Source organism: Solanum stenotomum, chromosome 11 (genome assembly GCF_019186545.1).
Source record: "Solanum stenotomum isolate F172 chromosome 11, ASM1918654v1, whole genome shotgun sequence".
In the NCBI taxonomy this organism is placed as follows: domain Eukaryota; kingdom Viridiplantae; phylum Streptophyta; class Magnoliopsida; order Solanales; family Solanaceae; genus Solanum; species Solanum stenotomum.
Window position 1 is genome coordinate 49814514 of NC_064292.1, and position 20460 is coordinate 49834973.

Below are 20460 nucleotides of genomic sequence, written 5' to 3' on the forward strand. Positions count from 1 at the left end.
CAGCCCATTTCTTTCCCGTCAACGTTTCTTATTCGACAGAAAATTATGCTAAGTTGTACATTAAGGAGATTGTGAAATTGCATAGGGCCCCGTTGTCGATTATTTCAGATAGAGGTGCCCAATTTACTTCCTATTTTTGGAGGTCTTTCCAAAGTGGGCTTGGTACTCAAGTGAAACTTAGTACCGCATTTCACCCTCAAACGGATGGTCAAGTGGAACGCACCATCCAAACCCTAGAGGACATGTTGAGAGCGTGTGCCATTGACTTCAAAGATAATTGGGATGACCACCTATCTTTGATAGAATTTTCCTAAAACAATAGCTACCACTCGAGTATTGCTATGGCACCCTTTGAAGCACTTTATTGTAGAAAGTGTTGATCTCCGATTGGGTGGTTTGAAGTAGGTGAATTTGCTCTTCTTGGTCCCGAGGTAGTCTATGAGGCTACGGAAAAAGTTTGACTTATAAGGGATAGGTTGAAAATAGCTCATTGTCGTAAAAAGTCTTATGCCGATAATAGAAAGAGAGATCTTGAATTTGAAGTAGGTGATTGGGTATACTTCAAGATCTCACCCATGAAAGGGGTGATGAGGTTTGGTACTTAGCCCCCGGTATGTTGGGCCTTATGAGATCTTGAAGCGTGTCGGAAAGGTCCCTTATGAGTTGAAATTGCCCATCGAATTGGCCCCGGTTCACTCGGTGTTCCATATTTCTATGTTAAAGAAGTGTATAGGTGACCCGGTGTCCATTCTCCCTCTAGAAGGTTTAGGGGTGAATGAGAACCTTTCTTATGAGGAGGTTCCGATCGAAATCCTAGATCAGCTAGTTAAGAAGTTGAGGAATAAAGAGGTTGCCTCCGTAAAAGTCCTTTGGAGAAACCACCTAGTTGAGGGTGCAACATGGGAGGCCGAGGCCGACATGAAGTCCCGCTACCCTCATCTTTTTCCTCCTACTCCTAGCCATAGTTGAGGTTAGTAGTCTCTCTTAATTAGGTATAAATTGAAAATCATGTGTGTTGATAATTATGACATGATTTCCTTGTACGTGCATATTTTTGTGAAAATTCATGCTTAAGTTGTATTTTGAGTTTACATGAATTTTGTTGCTCATGGTTGATATTGCACCCATAGATGTTGTGTGATGTTGTCTTCATGAGAGTTGTAATAAGCATGCTTGATGTTGTCTTGTTAAAGAAATATCTTGTTGATTTCTTAATATATATGTTTATGCTCATTGAATATGGAGAAGGTAGTTCAACCTATACTTATGTGAAGTGAAGAGTTTTGAGCATAGTGATGTTGTAAATTCCTATATGATATGATGATATGATGTTGTTGATTTGACTAGTTGTTGTGCTGCTAGTTTGAGTCATTGTCTCCCTAGAGAGAAGTCCAAGTGACATTCAGGGATAAATGTTTCTAAGGGGTGGGATATTGTAACACCCCGGAAATTCTATGAATTAAGTTAGAGCCTCACCTTATGAATAATGACTTAAAAATAGTTAAAATGATGTTTATAAACCTAAACTAATGTAATTGACTTGGTTTGGAAGAGTAAAAGTCTAAACGTCAAGAAACGACCACGACGTCCAGAAACTAGAGAAGAATGTGTTCTAGTGTGTCCTTAGGTTTTGGGCAGGTTTGGGAGTGTAGCATGATGGTATAATCTGGTGAAAAGGTTTAAAATAGGTAAATATATGTTCCTAGGGTCAAAACGTTCGAATACAACTCCCCGGGGCCACCCTAAGGGACCCCGAGGAGGACCCCAAGCTTAGCCAAGCAAGCTGCCAAGGCAGCTTGCAAATTGCACTTGGAGGGAATAGGGGTGCGTCGTGCACTTGCTCCCCCAAAGAGAAAAAATTCAGTTCGCAACGCGGTCATGTCGCGGACTCTACTGTCTCAAAATATATTTCCAAATATCTTTAGGGAACAGCTATACGCTCGCGGACTTGTTCCGCGACGAAAATGTAAAAATTCATAAATCTATTTCACTTCATTAAAGAGTCTATTTAAGTGAGGGGTATTTAGGGTACTTTAGGGGACGTGCATATAATGATTTTTAAGTCAATTTACCTCACTTTTATCACTCAAACACAAAACCCCAAAGATCTAAACCTAAAGTTCCTCCTTCTCTCTACTCTCTCTCTCTTCTCAAGAACTCCATTGAAGAAGATTGGAACTTCAAGAAGAAGACCAACTCTCCAAGGTTTCAACTCGAATTTTTGTGGTTAATTCGTCAATAAGGTATGGTTGCTTATCACTCTTGGGATTCCTTTCCCCAAGAGGCCCCTTCAAGATGAATTTCAAAATCTCCAATTTCTAGGTTTCAATCCAAAAACGTGGGTCTTCTTTCTAAGGTAAAATTGATGTTATAAAATGACTTTGATTGATGTTATATGAACAATTATGGATGAATTTATGTTGTATTGCTGGTTTCTTGAAGAATTCCCCATGAGACCCATGTTTCTCCTTCTTTTCCTAATTCTAACCCTAGTTTGTGCTGGATGTTGATTGAAGGATATGAATTGAATGTGATGTTATGTAATTCATGTTTGTATGATGATTCTACCCTAGGTTATGTATAATTTCTATGAAATTAGGGTTGAGTCTTTGAATGAAGCCTTGAAGGCTATGAAGGGAATGTGTCAATTGCTTATATTGATGTTGATTATGTTATTACTTCATGAATTACCTTGTATTATGTATTGGCTATGAATTGCTTGGTAATTGAAGTAAGGATATCCCACGAAAGGCAAGAAGGTATGAAGATTGATTCTTCTTTGAACTCAAGTATGAAAGGTGAATTACTTAGATTGTAATGATGTTATACCTAATGTGTTATTGTGGTGTTGATGACCTAGTTTCCTTATCCTTAACCATCTACACTTGATTAGCTATGAAGTATGTATGTATACTATGGTATGATTGTTATATGATTGAAAGGTAGTTCTCAAAATTGTAGTGTAATGTAAAGTGAAAGGTTTACTCACTTGCTAAGTGTCTCTAAAGTGAAAGGTTTACTCACTTGCTAAGTGTCTCTAAAGTGAAAGGATTGTTACTCACTAATGAACACATATGTGCTTTTATGGTAAGATGTCTACTTAAGGGTCTATTAAAGGCTAATGTGAACTTATGTGATGACTAAAGATGATTACAAAAGGGAATCAGATGCTTAGCACCGAAAGGGCATGTAAATGAGATGGGGGTCTCACGTTTAGTAAGTCCGGCTCTCCACATAGGTTTCCTCACGTTTAGCAAGTCCGGATTACCTATGGTATGTGTTGTCTCATGAGATGGAAATCCCTACGTTTAGTAAGTTAGGGTTTCTAAAAGCAATCTCCTTGACCCTTAACTATGTGCCCACATAAGACTCTAGCTTAGTGGATCCACCTAGATAGCTATGTACGAATGGTTACACCTTAGGCAAGTGTTAACCCTTTCTTTTCGGTGTGGGAGTAGAACACCGGATTCCATGTAGCTCTCATGGTTTATGTCGGTTATTGCAATATTTCCCTAATGTAAAAGTAAATGAAGGTATGAAAGGTGTGAACTCTTACTAGGGCTTTCTTAAGGGTTTCTACATAGTGTAAGGGAGGGTATGGGACTTTTCTTGCACATTGCACTTGTGGGATCCTAAGAGATGGTTGTTAGTAGTATTTTCTCATGATTATGATTATTATGACTTATGTATGTTGAAGCTATGTTATGTATAATCATTATGAATGTGGTAAGTTATGATGAAATATGATCTTATGAATGTATGCATGAAGTAGGTTGCTTAATGTGATACTCGGCTTTGAATAGGGTTATGGGGTTCTATTCTTTGCATGCACTAGTATTGCTTGGGCTGTCTACATGTTGGGATGATATTATGTTGGTTTGGACTATGATACTTAATTGTGTGCATATTGGATTTACTTGGCAAAAAGCATGTTTTGAATAAAATGTCCTTTTATGCATGTTTCAATGGTTTTTATGCATAGTAGTCATACTTAGTACGTGTTTTGTACTAACCCATATTTTCTCCCTTTTCCCAAACATTAATGTTCGGGCAATTGATGATTCAAGCTTACTTCTCAAGGCACTTGGAGTTGCTTCCCCAAGTTGATGAGTCCTCAAGTCCGAGGACAAGACCCTATGATCTAGCTTCTATGTTTAGTTCTTTGCTTATGTTGAAAGACATAGTTGTACTTACTATTTGCAAGACTTCTTATTGATGCAAAGGCTAAGTCTCATTTTCGATACTTCTATGTCTAGATGGTGCATTGTGACGAAGTTAGATTCTATTTTTCATATATGAAGTGAAGTTGAACTTCCAAAGTAAAAGTTTTAAATTTTCTATGATTTTATTCTATGATACATGTTATGATGAATGCTAAGGCTTGTATAAGACCTCTTTGAGATCGAATACGCCAGTAACGACTAGGGGATGCTCTCGGGTCGTTACAATAGAAATTAATCAACAAAATCATAATTGAAGATAACCCATGAAGATTGAATAAAATTCAAACATTGAATTGAGAATATAACTTGTAAAATTGGAAGATCTTGGGTACCCTATGGAGGAAAGGACTCCATAGGTGAATACTAACATACTTGAGTAATCAACGCCCAAGAGCTATGGTGAATTGGTGACCCTGAAGTGAAACGCGAGCTTCTTCTTCTTAGTTTTAAAGAGAGAATATTAAGGAAGAACTTGGAGGATTTGGAATTCAGGATAATTATTTTGGAATTGGTTGTTTTAGGACTTAAAACACTTATAAAGGGCTTAGAATAGGGGTTGAAATTACATAGGTTAGGTATTAAACACATAGGGAAAGAGTAATATAGCCCTGACTTAAAAAGATGACGGGAGATTTATATGGGTGACCTTCACAGACAGTTGAGGCTTTTGCGGTCTGTGAAGGGGTAATACAGATGGCCACAATTCATGGTGGCCTTAAATAGACAACCCACTTCCTCTAAACGAGTCGTGAATCCTTCCAAGGATCGCTTAGAAAACTGTGGAGGGTTCATGGTCTGATTTAGGTTTCTGGACCTGTCCTTTGACCTTCATTACACCTTTCGAACCCGACACACCAAATTCTAAGGTGTTACACTCTTGTTCACTGATGGCGCTCCTCCATGGAGCTATTTGGTGACACGCTGCCTTTTGGAATTTGATTTAAAATGGAGCTTAGGTGTGGTACCCACTTTTTACCATGATGACCCATGTTTGATGTTTTGATAGCTCCATTGAGTTGGGAATTCCAAATTTTGTGGGGTAGCATATTTCATTTGCATGTATTGGGTTACGAAAAAATTTCTAGCACCTTGTCAGTGATTTTAAAATTTGCCAAAACAAGTTGATGTGCATCAGCTATTGCAGACCCATTTACTTCTTTGCATCTGCAGGTAATGGGGCACGTTCGCGGAGGCAAAGGGAATTGGTCTCCAAGTTCGCAAGGAACTAGTCGCAATCGCAAAGGCTTGGCCTTTTTTCCATGCATGTTGGAGTGAGGTCGCCGCATCAGCAGAGGCTTGGGTAGTTGGATTTCGTGATCGCAGGATTCTCTCTGTGTTTGTGAATGCCTATCTTAGCAGACCTATTTATTCGCAAACCTCCCATCCACGATCGTGAAGAGTAAGTTGATCTGGTCTTTAAATAAAAAGGACCAGATGCAATCATCGCCCCATTTCTTACATCAAACTCCTATAACTTAAGTTCTCGAGTTCCAAATTGCTCGATTCCAATTGTGTTCCGTCTATGGAGTTTGAGGCTTCATGGGGGAGGGTTCGAGGAGCTTCTGGGATCACTTGTTTGAGGTAAATTCTTTCCCAAAGGGACATAAAAGCCTTCTTGATTCTCCTTAAATGTGGACATTCTTGCATGTGTTGGTTTGCTGTGTTTTGAACCCCAAATTGTGTCCTATTTTGGGATACAAGTTTGGGGATCTTATATAAACCTTTTGACTAAATCAATTTTTGGATTTCTATTGTGGGGGCGACATTCCCATTTTTATTTGAATTTTGGTTTGACTTTGATTAGTGTGATTTTGTATCAAAATGTTCATATTGACGTTGTGATTATATTTATAATAGCATGACAACATCAGCAGACCGTTCAGAAGGGAAAAGCTCTAAAATTGTGATGGTTTCCAGATTTTTATATTGAGCTTGTGAATGTAAATACATGTTATTGAATTGGAATTTTGGTTGGGTATCTATCTGATCATGCTTTGTTTCTTAGAAATCATGTTTTTTGTTTATATTTCACACTCTCAGGGTGATTAGCTTGTTGATTCCCTTTTTGTGATCATCCTTACCTTGTGCCATAAATTGCACTAATTTTCTATTGTTGTTGAAAGCATATTTTGCCTTAGTCTAGGGTTAGACTAGTTCTTTTGCTTAGACTTACGTCTTAGAGTCGATAGTCCTTAGAATGGCTCGGACGTCGGTCCGAAAGGCTTAGCTCCCTATAGATTGATGCAGGAAACATGAGTTTGATAGAATATGAGCCTAATTTAGGTGGTAACTCAACTCTGATGACCTTCTATCCATAACTATGTTTTCCTGTGACCCAGTAATTTAAAGTTTGATTTTGGGATTTTTTGATGGTTTAGGGTTGGATTCAGTTCGGTCTTGGATGTTGTTTTGATTTCCTTAGGATGAAAGTTGGTCAACGGTGGTCTTATGATTATGATTTGGATTAGGGGTTATTCAAAACAACTCATTTGGTTATAGATGCGAGGTCATGTCACGCTACCCAATTTTAGAAACAGATGCAAGTTCTGGATAGTGATCTTAAGTCGCAATCTGTAATTTAGGCTCATTATCCTCTACGGAGTTAATGTGTATCAGATTGGTTCTATTGGTTCTCTTTGGAGGCCTCCGCGGTTCGGGGTCTGGGTTACACACTCTTTGGCTATGGATTCAATTGATTTTGTTCTCAATAGTTGTAGCTCTTCTCTGTACATGTACTGTTGGTGTTTATTTGGGTTTTTACTTTAATTTTCACACAAGTGTATCTTCTGGGTTTATGGAGGTTCTTTAAGGTTTTAAGTCGGCTAGATACTTCCTTTATTTCACTCCTTTTCTACTCCGCTTACTTGACCTCTGTTTTGTTTTTGTTTTTTTGCTTTTCATATTGCCTTTACTTTTCTAGCTTGGTAGGCCTATCATGCCTACTGAGTACATGTTCTTTTGTTTCTCATAATGTTCTATGTATCTATTTTCGTAATGTAGGCTCGAGCACCATTTATAAATATTGATTTTGAACCATCTATCGCGGAATTTGGAGGTGAGGTTGAGTTTATGGCGTCCTGGATCATACCTATCTCCTTCAATATTATTTGTCCAATGTTTTTTATTTTGAGGCAAGTCTTTATATTTTTGTCTGATTTTTAGTCTTGTACTCTTTTTGTTGTAGCTCTATACTTATGACTTCCAGGTTCTTGGATGAATCTTCTGTTTTATGTACACATGTTGCCTCCGCTTTATTCGTCTCTTATTTTTGTTGAACTTGTTTATTCTTGTGTTGATCCTACCGTTACACCCATTACTTGTTGTTCTGGGTTATTGGTTGGCTTACTTACTAATGAGTTATAGTAGGTGTCATCATGACCTGAGAAATCTGACTAAGACAGCATAATATAGAATTATATCCATTAACTTGGCATCAACTGACATCAATTCACTCCAACTTTGGGTCTACAAAAGTAGAAACATAAACTTGCATCAAATTGAACAAGTAGACACACACAACCTACGTGTTGTTCTACGTGTTTCTACTAAGCTTGTTTAATCTTATGCACGCATAAGTGTCGCATGTGCCTACTTAAAGTTTGAGGGTGTAGATGCCAATTAAAGCCAAGTTAAAGTACATATTTATGTGTTATGCCTATATGAAATTGTACAATGTATGGGTATTTATAAAACAAAGGGATTATTAGGGTTAACAATAATTATACTAATTGGTCTTAAAATAACCCTTATGTGTTGGATGTTTACATTTTTGTCCCTATATTGTCCTAGTCTTTAGTGTTTACCATTTGTGGGGCACAAGATAATCTTTCGCATTCTAATATGGGAAAACAACATAAATTTCATTATGTTTGGGGATAATTACCTCTCTTCTCTTGAGTTTTTCGATATTACAATTTCTATCATATTTTGGTCTCATATACACCTACCACGTTCATATACATGTATCTGAGATACATGTATCTCAAATACATCTGATTATCTGTATTTAAATATGGAAGGTAAATGAAACAAATCAATTTAGGAGCAAATCACATGTTTTCCTATTAATTTCTTCTCCAAATCTTCCATGAATTTCTTCTTCCAAAAATTTCAAAACAAAAAAAGAAAATTCTTCTAAATTTTTTGAGCATCAATTTTTTTTACTTATAGGTACATATAATGGTAAATCAGATACATGTACACTTTATCAGATACATAAACTTTTAATTCGATACATGTGTATACAGGTACAACCAATGTTATACATATTTTCACCACCATCTCTCCTCCTTCCCCCTTTGTCCAACTCCTCTTCAGCAATAGAAAAAGTGGTCATTGCTGCCATTAGTAAGAAAATATTAAGTATTGGACTGCTTCGACAATGTATTAATTAGATACTGAACTGATTCGACAATGCCACTGTTGATTCTTGATTGTATAATTAATTATATATTGAACTGATTCGACAATGCCACTGTTGATTCCTCAATGTATAATTAATTAGATATCAGACTTCCACTTGTTGATAGTGTTAGAGAAGACACGACCATTGACATGGGAGGAGAAGGATTAGGAGAAAGAGTGGGTTGATTTGGAGCAAAGGAAAAAATTAGGGCAGAGGGGAAGGCTGATGTGAGAGAAATAATTTGAATTGCTAATGAACCATTAATTAAGAAGTTTAAATTTTAAGATAATTAATCAATATCATATTTAATGAATTTGTGTATGTGATTAAACCTTTTAAAATATATTGTATAAATATTAATCGTGGTATTTTGTGTAATTATTTTAAACTAGAAGTAATATATGTATATATTATAGTGAAATATGTCTAATAGGTAGTTTTCCTTTTAATATTCCACAAATTATGTCTCGCCTCCATAAAATAGTTATGCTCCCTAGGCAATTAAGTTCAATGTATTCAAGAAAAAAAGTAAACATTACATCATCAAGGATAAAGCCTCCAATTAAATTCTTGTTGGGTTAACCAAAATCCCTACCTCAATCGTACGGACAATAACCAACCAGAACTAAATGTTGTAATAGTTGACGCATTAGAGTATGCCAATTCACTAATGTGTTTCATTAATTCATAAGAGATTTACTCCCCGGCGCTTCTTCAATGTAATCGTCCTTGAAATTATCTATGATTAAAGTTCTTGATTATCATAATAGTTCTCTTTATATTATACTTTCCATAAACAGGAAAAGCTGAAAACAATTGGAAGTTATTCATCAGGGAAACGTGATTCCCTTAGGTCCTTTTGGAGTGCATATCTTTGGTCGAGGACAATCCATCACAGCGATTTTTCGGTCGAAACATATGGCTATCTGCCATAGTTCCGTTGTTCCTTGAAAAGAATCCGAGCAGATGAGGTTTGGAATCCCTTTAGTAACGGACTTGATAGCAGTTTGGATTTTGGGAGACGTAAGATGGCTTGTTCCAGGAGTAATACCATTCATTCCCAGAATTTTCAAAAGATCAAACATGTCTTTTAACTCAATGGCTAAATCAAAATATTGATCTTGATTAAAGAGATCTAAACAACACGTTCCATGCTTATTGTATTCTTTCCCCCAAAAAATTTGATATTTTTTTGATACAAATTCGGTTGTTGTCAAGTTAGGCCAGTTGTATTCCAGAGCGTCTTTTTTAACATCATCCTGTAAGTATCACGAAAGACTTGTTTCAAAATAACTGAAGAGAATCAAAAGGGAAAAAAGAAACGTAATAGAGCAATTTACTAGAGCGGGATAAGTTAATGATGTAATTTACCGTGATCTTATTAAACAGAGGATAAGTACTGCAGAAATTCAGCCGCGCGCTCTTGTTATCCGGCCAAAGCCCGTGAATTGTAAAGTTATTCGGAATTTTGAAGCAGTGTCTTGTGTGGCAAAAAGTTGCCGGCCACGTTAAAACAAGTTGCAAGTATTCGAATTTCCCATAACCCGGGGAAAGAGTAAAAAGTAGAATGATGAAAACAGACGCGAGTGGTCTAAACATTCTGCAGTTCAAACAACTCGTTTTGATTTCATTTACTCCAACACTATATATAGAGGATGTGTATCAAATCAGGCTCCTCCCAGATTATTTTCTCTCCATTTTCCTAAAGTTGTTATTTTGACTAGTGACACATAGCAGTATAGATTTGATTTAATAAGTAACATTAAAAATAGAGTAGAGTCGGATACATTTGTATCTATCGTTTGGTCAATCTGTTTTAAAAGGTTGCTACTCAATATTTTTTTTTTAAATTAAGAACCTTCAAACTCTAACCAACTTATGCTTTCATATTATTGAATTTATAATTAATTTAGGTGAATTAGAATTGAACTGCGTGTTGGGTCTTCAAAATTATTCCATTCTTATAAATTTATGTGAACATATTTAATTTGACATAAATTTAAGAGAAAAAAAGATTTTTTTTTTGTTATTTTTATTTAAAATAAGCAATAAATTGTTGTTAGCTATAAAACAATTTATTTAGACTAAAATACCACGTTTGAAATTAAATAGTTATTCCATCTGTCCAACAATAGTCATCAACTATTGGTTTAGCACACTTCTTAAGAAACAATTAATAATAGGGGTAATATTACTATTATAATTTTTTACTTTATTAAATTTAATACTTTGAAAATGTGTTAGATAATAACTAGCACTCCCTCCGTCCACTTTTAATTGTCATATTGCGCTTTTCGAAGGTCAATTTGACTAATTTCAAAGTTAATTAGATAACATTACTTCAATATTTTGAAAAAAATAATTACATCTTAGATAACTATATGAAAAGTATTATAAATTGCATTTTTTTGCATATCAATATTATGAAAAAAGACATTGTAAAATGTTAGTCAAAGTTTTTATCGTTTGATTTTAAAAAAGAAAATTATGACAATTAAAAGTCAACGGATTAAGTATTTAATAGCAAAGCTAAAATAGACACAAAAATTAAATTATCTCTTGCTTTTCTAAACTAGACAAGTATTATTGGATAAATATTTTTATAATAATGAACAACTATTATCGGGAGGGAGTATATTAATAGAAAGATAACATTCTTTGTAGAAGTCAATGAACAACAAAATGTGTCATACAAAGTGAGATGGATGGAGTAATCATCATATGCATTAATTTTGAATTTACATGTATTATAGTCATTCAAATACATTTATTTAAGTCTTAAATTTAATAAAGTAAAAGGATAAAATAGAAACACCTATTATTTATTATTTTTTAAGGTGTGTGTCAAGTCAATAGTGGACAACTATTATTGAATAGAGGGAGTACTATATTTTTATATAGCAGGTCATTGACTTTTTATTTTTCTTACATAATAGTGATGTGAAATAAAGAGTTACCTTTAATAATTCCTTAAATAACCTGACTTTAGTTATTTTATAATGATAATAATCTAAATTAATACTCTCTCTGTTCAATAATATTTGTCCATTATATTAAAAATAATTGTCTAATAATATTTGTCTACTTTATAAAATTCATGAATAATTTTACACTTAGTTCCTAATTTACCCCTTATCATTAATTATAGTCATAGCTCTATTACATTTTTCAAGACATTGTATTTATTATATTCAGAGGGTAATATTGTTAAATTACCCTTCTATTTATAGTTTTTTAAAGGGTGTGCCAAGTCAATAGTTGACAACTATTGTTGGACAGAGGGAGAACTTTACGAAAGTTACTGAAAACCGTGAAAACTATATAATAAGTAAAATGGGTCGTTTGATAGGGTGTATTAGCAAAAATTATGCATACATTATTGTTGTGTATTAATAAATAATACCTTATTTAGTATACTTTTTCATGTTGTGTGTAACTAATACTTGTATTAGTTATACACTTTATTGTGTAATAAAGAGTGTATTACTAATACCATGAATTTCTAGGTAATTAGTAATGAATAGATTTATACGTGCATTAGTATGGTACTCAAAGACGCAATTACCCTTCATAATCTCTTTTACAATTTTTCTATCATAATTTTAAATAATATCTTTGTAAATAAATATTAATATGCAATGCATTCAATTTTTAACACACAAATTAAACAATGCAGAAGAAATAATCTATATATAACTAATACAAGCATTACCAATGCAAAACATTAATAAATTGTTAACATTATTTTTATACACTCTATCAAATAAACCCTTACTTACTATTTATAGCAAATAGTGCATTTTTATAAGTTATAGTACATATAAAACCTAGGAACGAGATGAGTAAGTTGCAATAATTTTAGTAAACAGTTGGAATTAATTTTAATATTGTGATGTGAAAAAGAACAATAACAATTACTCAAGTGAAAGAGAAATTTGAGGACTCGAGTCAGACACCCTTTTGAGTTTGGAAGAACGTTCTTAAAAGAACACATGATGTGTTTCAGAGGGCGAATGTAATTTTAACATGTCCTGTTGCTTGTTGACTCACGTGGTATGCTAAGTTGAGGTTCTTCTCGTGGGTTTAAGTAAACATTAAAATTTTAGGGAATAAATTCATATTAAATTTTGGATTAAATTTTAAATTCGTGCTATGTTTCTTAAGTCAATTTTTTTATTAAAGTTTAATTATATTTGGATTAATATGTTTGTTGGTGTGATATATTAATACACCAACAATGTTAACTTGACAAAACAATCAAACCCATGCTCATCAAGTCCATGATAGAATTACTCGGAGATCAAAATAGCCCAATCTCTACTTCATGCCTATAGATACCATTTTTATGACGTTTGGAATTCATCTATTTTAGCTAAAGGTTTTAGTATAATATTCCTTGGCTAAGGGTTTTAATCTGGATATTTCTTTAATATTATTTATGATATATTCTAGATATAACATATCTTGGGTTCTTCGGTACATATATAAATTATTTTCCATTAATTGTTCTAGTAGTTTTATATTTTCCATAGCTTCTGTCCAATATTGTAAATATTCGTACTTCATTTTAATCTGAATCTGCTATTTCTAAATCATTTATTTCGAACTCTGGATATAGATCATGTAGTTCTATCTCATACCATTGTTGGTTTAGTATGTCATCTTGTTCGTCATCATTAAATATTTTTTCCCGTATGATTCTTCTTAATTCAATTATCTTAATACCTTTAAGTATATATAAGATTAGAGTTTCATAACTTTTTATCATTTCTTCATGCATATATGTAGTCATGTTTTTTGTTATGCAGGTTTTTGTTTTCAATTATTCCTTCGTATCATATTCATAATTGATTAAAATTATATTAGATCATTATGAACTAGATTATCTGTTTATCATGTTCTCCTGTCACTACTAATATCGTACTTTAGCAGATACTTCCTTCTTATCAGTGCCTCAACTTTGTTTACTCCCCTATTACGGCTATCTTCGCCTTACTGATTTCAACATTAGGATGACATAGTATAGAAGTTTTCTCTTTCTTTCCAATGTGCTAATAAACTTGAAATCATGATTCAAATAATTCTAATACATAATAACTAACATAAACTTATTCAATCATATATGATATTAAGGAATAGATGAAATTAGTTCTGCATATTTTTTGAACAATATACCTTTGTTTCTTGCTGATCCATGATATCTGAAATATCTTATTGGATTTCAGATTGTTGCTCCATTATCTTTTAAGTATTAGTATCTTAAGTATTTGAGAGGGTTTTTATGAAAGCTTTGTTCGTTTATTGAAGGCTTACCTCTTATGTTACATATACATTCCTTTATATAGAAAATTCTAATCTATACTATTCTTACAATAATGCGCCTTTAGATGCGCCTACTGTACACTTTACGACTTTTTACACACTATTCTTAATAATGAATCTATAATGCGTCTGCTGTACACTATTTGCTTTTGGCTTTGTCGGCCAAATATGTCTATCTTTGTCTTTGTCCTTTCTTCTTTTCTCTTCTTATCTCTTAGTTCCGTCTCTATCTTCTTTTTCTTTGTGTTTTTATCTTCTTATCTCTTAATCGTTCCAGCTGGACATCTGGAATCACATTATCTTCTCCATTGCATTTTGAACATATGTGGTCAGGATATTTGTGTCCGATTAGCTTACAATATCTGGTTAATAGTTCTGACGAAATAAATCCTCCCTTTAATGCTCTTGTTGTAGGTCTTTCTTCTGATTTTAATAATGACAAAATCCATTTCTGGACTTTATCCATATCTGATTTTCTTAGCTCTCTTGAGTTGGCATAAATCATTAATTGATCTCTGGAATAGTAAGTACATATAGCATTTCCATTCAAATAATTGTTGGCTAGTTCTTGTATTATAGTTGATATACCAATTATTCATTTATTTGTATAGAAATTGGGTATCTCAATTTTCGGTATTTCTGGTTGTTATCCAATATCTTCCGGTATTATCATATCTTTGGTCAGGCCTATATTTACAACTTGAATAGGAGGTTTTATCTCCTCATGTAATATTTCTATTTTTGCCGTATAGAACTTCACATAGAATAAATTCCCTTTGGTTACTCTTTTATATATAATAAATGCTTTGTATAATTTTGGTATACCACTTAGTTCTTCTTCGTCGTAGGTATATGCAGTACTTATTAAACCATAATTATAACATGTTTTAACTAGGTTAGCATTGGTTTTTGGTTGTGCGATCAACTTGTTGTAGCCTTGTAATTTCTGGGTTATATAGTCTTGATTTGGATATTTTGTAGTGGTAGATCTAGGATTGAGGTTTAGGTAACTCTGTATTTTGTATATATTTTTGATGTATATTCTTGTAATATGGTTATATACCTTTTTCTCATGTTGTAGACTATCTGCATATGCCGAAGTTTGTGGTTCTATGGTTAGTGGGTTTTTTGCTTTTTGTGTAAATGATTTTTCAAATAGCTGATTTAAATTTGCATCTCATTGTTTCTCAATAACTGGTTTCCTTGTACCTGTAGCTGTATTTAAACAAACATTATGGGTTTTTAGGTGTTTCTCAACGTCACCATTTAACTCTGGTTTTTTAAAGTCTTCCGATCGACTTAGCTCTGCATTTTTACAGTCATGCTGCTGACTTATACTAGTTTTAGACTTCAAGTTATCTTCATTAGTCTTTAGCTTTTGTATCTCATTGTCCATACTGTCCACTTTTATACAAAGTGTAGTAATGGCTTTGAGTATCTCTTTAATTGTATTTTCTTTATCAGTTTGAGTAGCTTTGTCTTGATAAGTAATCTGCAATAACATTCTTGTCAATCCTTATTATTTCAATTGTAAATGTAAAATTTAATATAATTAATACCAATCTCCTTATTTCTTTTGTGGTTACTGAATCTTGTATTTTTCTTGTTAGCCACCATTTTAGTTGTGTATTATTTGTTCTTATAATAAATTTGTTATATACAATATATGATTCAAATGATAATAAACATTTATATACTGAATATAATTCTTTCCTATTTATCTCCCACCTTATTTCGGTAGTAGTAAATGTTCCTGAATAATATCTAAATTGATGTTCTATCTTTTCTTCATCATACATGTATTTTAATACTCCTCCATAACTTTTTTTCACTGGCATATGATTCTACTATATATGTAAAGTTTTTGGTAAGTTTTTGCATAAAAATTTTACTTTCTGTATTGTATTTGATCTTTTTTTATGAAACTGATATTCCATATCTTTTTTTAATTTTTGTTGTAATGCTTTTAAATTCTCTGCTAATTTTGGTTTGTATTCTCTTACTTTATTTAGTAATCCTAAGAATGATTGTAATTTCTTTTTTGTATCCAATTGTTCATTTGAGTTAATTATTTTTTGTACTATATGTGTTTGCATTTTTATTCCATTTTTATCTATTTGTATTCCTAGGAATTCTATTTGGTTTTTCATTATGTCTGCTTTCGTTTTACTTAGGCTTATGTCTGAATATTCTATAATATGTATGAATTTTTCTAATAATCTCATATGTTCATCTTGGGTTTTGGAATATAGTAGTATATCATCAATTTATACTACACAATTTTCGAGTTGTTTAAAATAGTTGTCCATAAAGTGTTGATATCTTCGTGGTGCATTTTTATATCCAAATGGTAATACATTCCATTCGTAAAATCCTTGTGGTACAGTGAATGTTGTAAATTTTTTAGATTCTTCTTCTAACTTTAAGTGGTAAAATCCTGATTTGCAGTCAAATTTACTAAAATAATTATATCATTGTATTTGTCTTATCTTTAATATTTTATTCGGTATTGGTTAATTATAAGTTTTAGTTTTTGCATTTAAATGTCTATAATCAATAACCATTCTACTTTTTCCTCTTTTTTGTTCACAATGTTTATTTACTATAAATGCCGGGCTTGTTTGCTTACTATTGCTTTCTTGTATATATCCCTTTTCTAATAATTCACTTATATGTATCTTAAATTCTATTAAATCATTAAAATTATACTTGAATGGTTTTTGGTTATTAAACTATTATTATCAATTAGCTCAATTTTTACTTTTGTTTTATGTTTTTCCCATCCTCGTAAAGGATCTTAACTATATAATAATTCTAACTTATCTTGGATTATTTTTACTTTATCTATAGAGAATATAATTAATTCTATTTTAGGGTCTTCTGTCTTCTTCTTTTATATTTTCTAATTTTTGTGTAATTTTCTCACTACCTTTTATCCATTCCGTTGTTTTTCGTTTTTTGTTGTTCACACTTTTTGCTCCTATTTTCTGTTTACGTGGTGTTGTGAACCACCAGTGTATTTTTGTTATTATATGTGGGTATAAATTTTCTAAAAATGGCATTCCTAATAGCATATCTTTTGTTGTAAGTTTGAAGTTATACATTTCTTATATAGTTAATATCTTATCCCATACTTGTATTTTTATATTTTTTGCCTCATATGTGATCATGCTTCCTTCATTATTAAATCCTGTTATTACTATCGGTGTCTTTAATTTTTCCCATTTATCTTCTGATAAACAATTGTAATTACATATATTAGCTTCTGCTCTTGTATCTATCATTGGTGTATAATATCTGTTTTAATATCCCGTTATTTTTATCTTCGCAAGTATATATATTTTCATGATTTTATTATAATAAAGTTCTTTTTATTATTATCTTCTTATTATCATAATTTATTGTTAACTGTTTGTCTTCTAAATTATATGGTTTTACTTGTTCTAACCATTTTATTCCTAAAATAATATTTTTATCTCCTTAATATATTTTAAACTTTATTACTATTGGTATTCCTCCAATGATTATTTGCTTTTCTGTAATTTCTTTGGTATTTATTAATGCTTTTGGTAGTTCAGGGCATAATTGTTCAGTAGTTATTATTTCATCTTATGTTACTAATTCTCTTGTAATATAGTTTTCTTGTTTTCCTGTATTTATTAATATTAAATATTTTCGTTTTTCCATTACTCCCGCTATGTAGTAATGATATGGTTTTTTTTCTTCTTCTATTGATTTTTGTGGAGTTCTATCCATTCATCTTCAGGTACTCATATTTCATGATATTTGTGGAATTTCATAATTTATGTTTATTCCTTTTAATGTGCTTAATCTTTCTTTCACTATTTTTAAATCTTCTTCTATATCAATCTCATTATAACTATAGTCATTATTATCTATGACCGTAACTATTCTTTCAAAAGGATTTTCTATTTTTATTTTATTTTATTTTGTTATCTTATGTTTTGTTGTTAAAACATACAAATTTTTACATCTAACTGTAAATATTTTACTTCTGGCTAGTTCTATCCTTGACATTTTTCAATATAATACTAATGATTTATCTATGTTTCTGTCATTTATTGCTACAGAGTAGTTAGCACTTATTATGAATTAAAATTTTTGGTATATGAGGTTACCTTTTACTGCACTTATTATACTCTTTTCTATAGGTTGTATAATTCTATCATCTGCTAAATATATTTCTATGGGTGTATCTATTCCTTCTCTAAAACATGCTTTTATTAGTATTTCTGTTCATCCTAAATGTACATATTTAATTAGATTTTTAGCCTTAATATCTTGTATTTCTTTATTTATTATTGGTATTTTAGCCTTTCCTTCGGTGTATTTGCAGTCTATGATATGTTCCCTTTGACTTACTACATAGTATTCTTCTTTTTGTCATTTAAACCAATTTGTTATTGTTGGTATTTCAAATATTTTTTCTACGCTTAGGTCTAATTCTTTTTCTTTTATTTGTTCAAATATATTATTTTGTTCTACAGATTCTTCATCTTGATGATATTCTTCTTTAGTTATAGTTCGTATATATGTTCCAGTCATTTATATAGTACTCATTATCTGATTCATTTTCTATTTCATTTGTTTCATTTTCTGATAATTCATATATACTATCGTCGCTTTCTAATTCATAATCTATATAATATATTTGTATATATTTTTCATTGTCTATTAGTATCTCTGATATTTATTTTTTCTTTGGATTTTTAGGTAATTTGCAATCTTTAGCTATATGTCCTAATTTTCTACAATTATAGCAAGTACATTCCGTTAATTTCTTCTTTGGTCTTTTATACTCATATTTTGATCTATATTTTTTATAGTTTCTTATTTTTATTATACTTTTTATAATACCTATCCGTACATCTAAGTTGGGGTGCCGTTTTATTTTTGCAACATGTTACGTTTTTTATCAATAGTTTTTCTATTTTTATATCTTCTTTATGTTTCTGACATAATTCTATAAACCATCGTTCTAAGAATTTCATTCTAGCTCCTAAGGTATCTGTTAATCCTGATTCTTTCCAACTTCTTATTACTTTTGAACTAAAAGGTTCATCTAATTTTGTAAAATATAGTTTCCTTATTTCTTTACTTTCTTCTGTACTATACGTTCCTTTATAATTATATTCTCTAAATGCACACGTATATTCATCTATATAACACATGTTACATATTGCTAATTTTGTCATTAGATTCCTGTTTATAATTTTTTCTTTATTTTGTTCTTCTACTTCTGTTGTCATACTATACTACTAAATTTATTTCTTATAGCTATTTCGTATTTGTATAATATTTCCATAGTTGTAGTAACTAATTCACCATCAATTTTTTTATTACTTCTTAAAGTTTTTAAACTTCCATCTGATAAATTTTGTAGCCATAATTTTACTGTTCCTATAGGTGTTCTTTCTATATATCCTGGTGTTTCTGTCATTCCTATTTTATTATCGATTAATTGTTTTGATATATATCCCATCCATAATTGGATTATTTTATTTATGTCTTCTACACAGTCCAAATCTATAAAATTATGTTGTTCAGTTATTGGTTTAGGTGTCCATTTTTTATTCAATCTTTTATCCCATATAGTTTTTTCTCTATCATATTATTCAAAGTTTGCATTATAATATTTTGGATTTAAATTTTTTGGATTTTTTACTCCTAATGTACTAGGGTTTTCATCCATGTCTACGTCTCCTGTATTTACTTCTAGATTCTTTGTAGTATCTATGTTTGCTAAAAGTTTCTGTATATGTTTCGCTTGTTTCTGAATGTTGTTCTTCTAGATCATTATCATTTATTTCATCAATCCCTATTTCAGGTATATTATCTTGGTTTTCTTCTAATTGTAATTTTTCTTTAAATTTATTTATCTCAATTGTTAAATTTGCTGTTTGTTCTTTTCTTTCTGTTTTATTGCATACATCACTTTTAACATTGCTAGTTCTTTTTCTAATTCTAATATTTTTGTATTCTTTATTTCTTCTACTTGTTGTAATTTCTTCTTTGCCTGGTGTTTTATTTTTTCAATTTCTTTTTGTCTATCTATTTCTTCATTTTCTTTTGTTATTCTTACCATAGCCGTTAAGCTATCTTCTAATTTTACTGTCTCTTTTTCTAAGATTAAACTCAGATTGTAACCCATTTTCTTATATCTTCTTCCTAGGTTAGAAAATACTATCTTTATTTTTAATCCGTCGTAATTCTCATATGTTTTTTCATCTATTGCATATTCTTCTTTGTACATTATACATTGTGTTGAAGTTGATACTCTAAATTTTCTATTTGTATTTGTAGATACAAAATAGTTTTTCTCTGTGCTGTTATAGATTTTTTACAAGTTCCTACAAATATATTATTGTTAAGTCTATATTGCCTATGTCTTAATTCTTGTCTTTTTGCTACGAATGCTTCAGTTAGTTGTTGTATGTACTCGTTATTCATTGTAATTTTCAATATTGAATATATTTATATTCTATTTTA

General features: G+C 31.4%; 2 protein-coding genes and 1 long non-coding RNA gene across 7 annotated transcripts in view; 1 reads left to right on the forward strand and 2 right to left on the reverse strand.

The window, feature by feature from the left end:
• LOC125845341 (putative late blight resistance protein homolog R1A-10) overlaps positions 1-20460 on the forward strand; it is a 700072-nt gene that overhangs the window by 394242 nt on the left and 285370 nt on the right. The window lies entirely within an intron of this gene.
• The window catches only part of LOC125845392 (uncharacterized), a 332594-nt gene that overhangs the window by 248985 nt on the left and 63149 nt on the right, over positions 1-20460 (reverse strand). The window lies entirely within an intron of this gene.
• Positions 9281-10259, reverse strand: LOC125845368 (ribonuclease S-7-like). Its single transcript, XM_049524868.1, has 2 exons — positions 10000-10259; positions 9281-9887 (listed from the first exon to the last, which is right to left on the reverse strand). Exons 1-2 carry the CDS (start codon positions 10225-10227, stop codon positions 9459-9461), a joined length of 657 nt encoding a protein of 218 aa, XP_049380825.1. The 5' UTR covers positions 10228-10259; the 3' UTR covers positions 9281-9458.

Excerpts from the sequence above, each read along its gene's own strand:
- LOC125845368 (XM_049524868.1), bottom strand. The coding sequence starts at position 10,227 with ATGTTTAGACCACTCGCGTCTGTTTTCATCATTCTACTTTTTACTCTT. Across the intron at positions 9,888-9,999 it reads CTCTGTTTAATAAGATCACG|GATGATGTTAAAAAAGACGC; the intron begins GTAAATTACATC and ends TGATACTTACAG.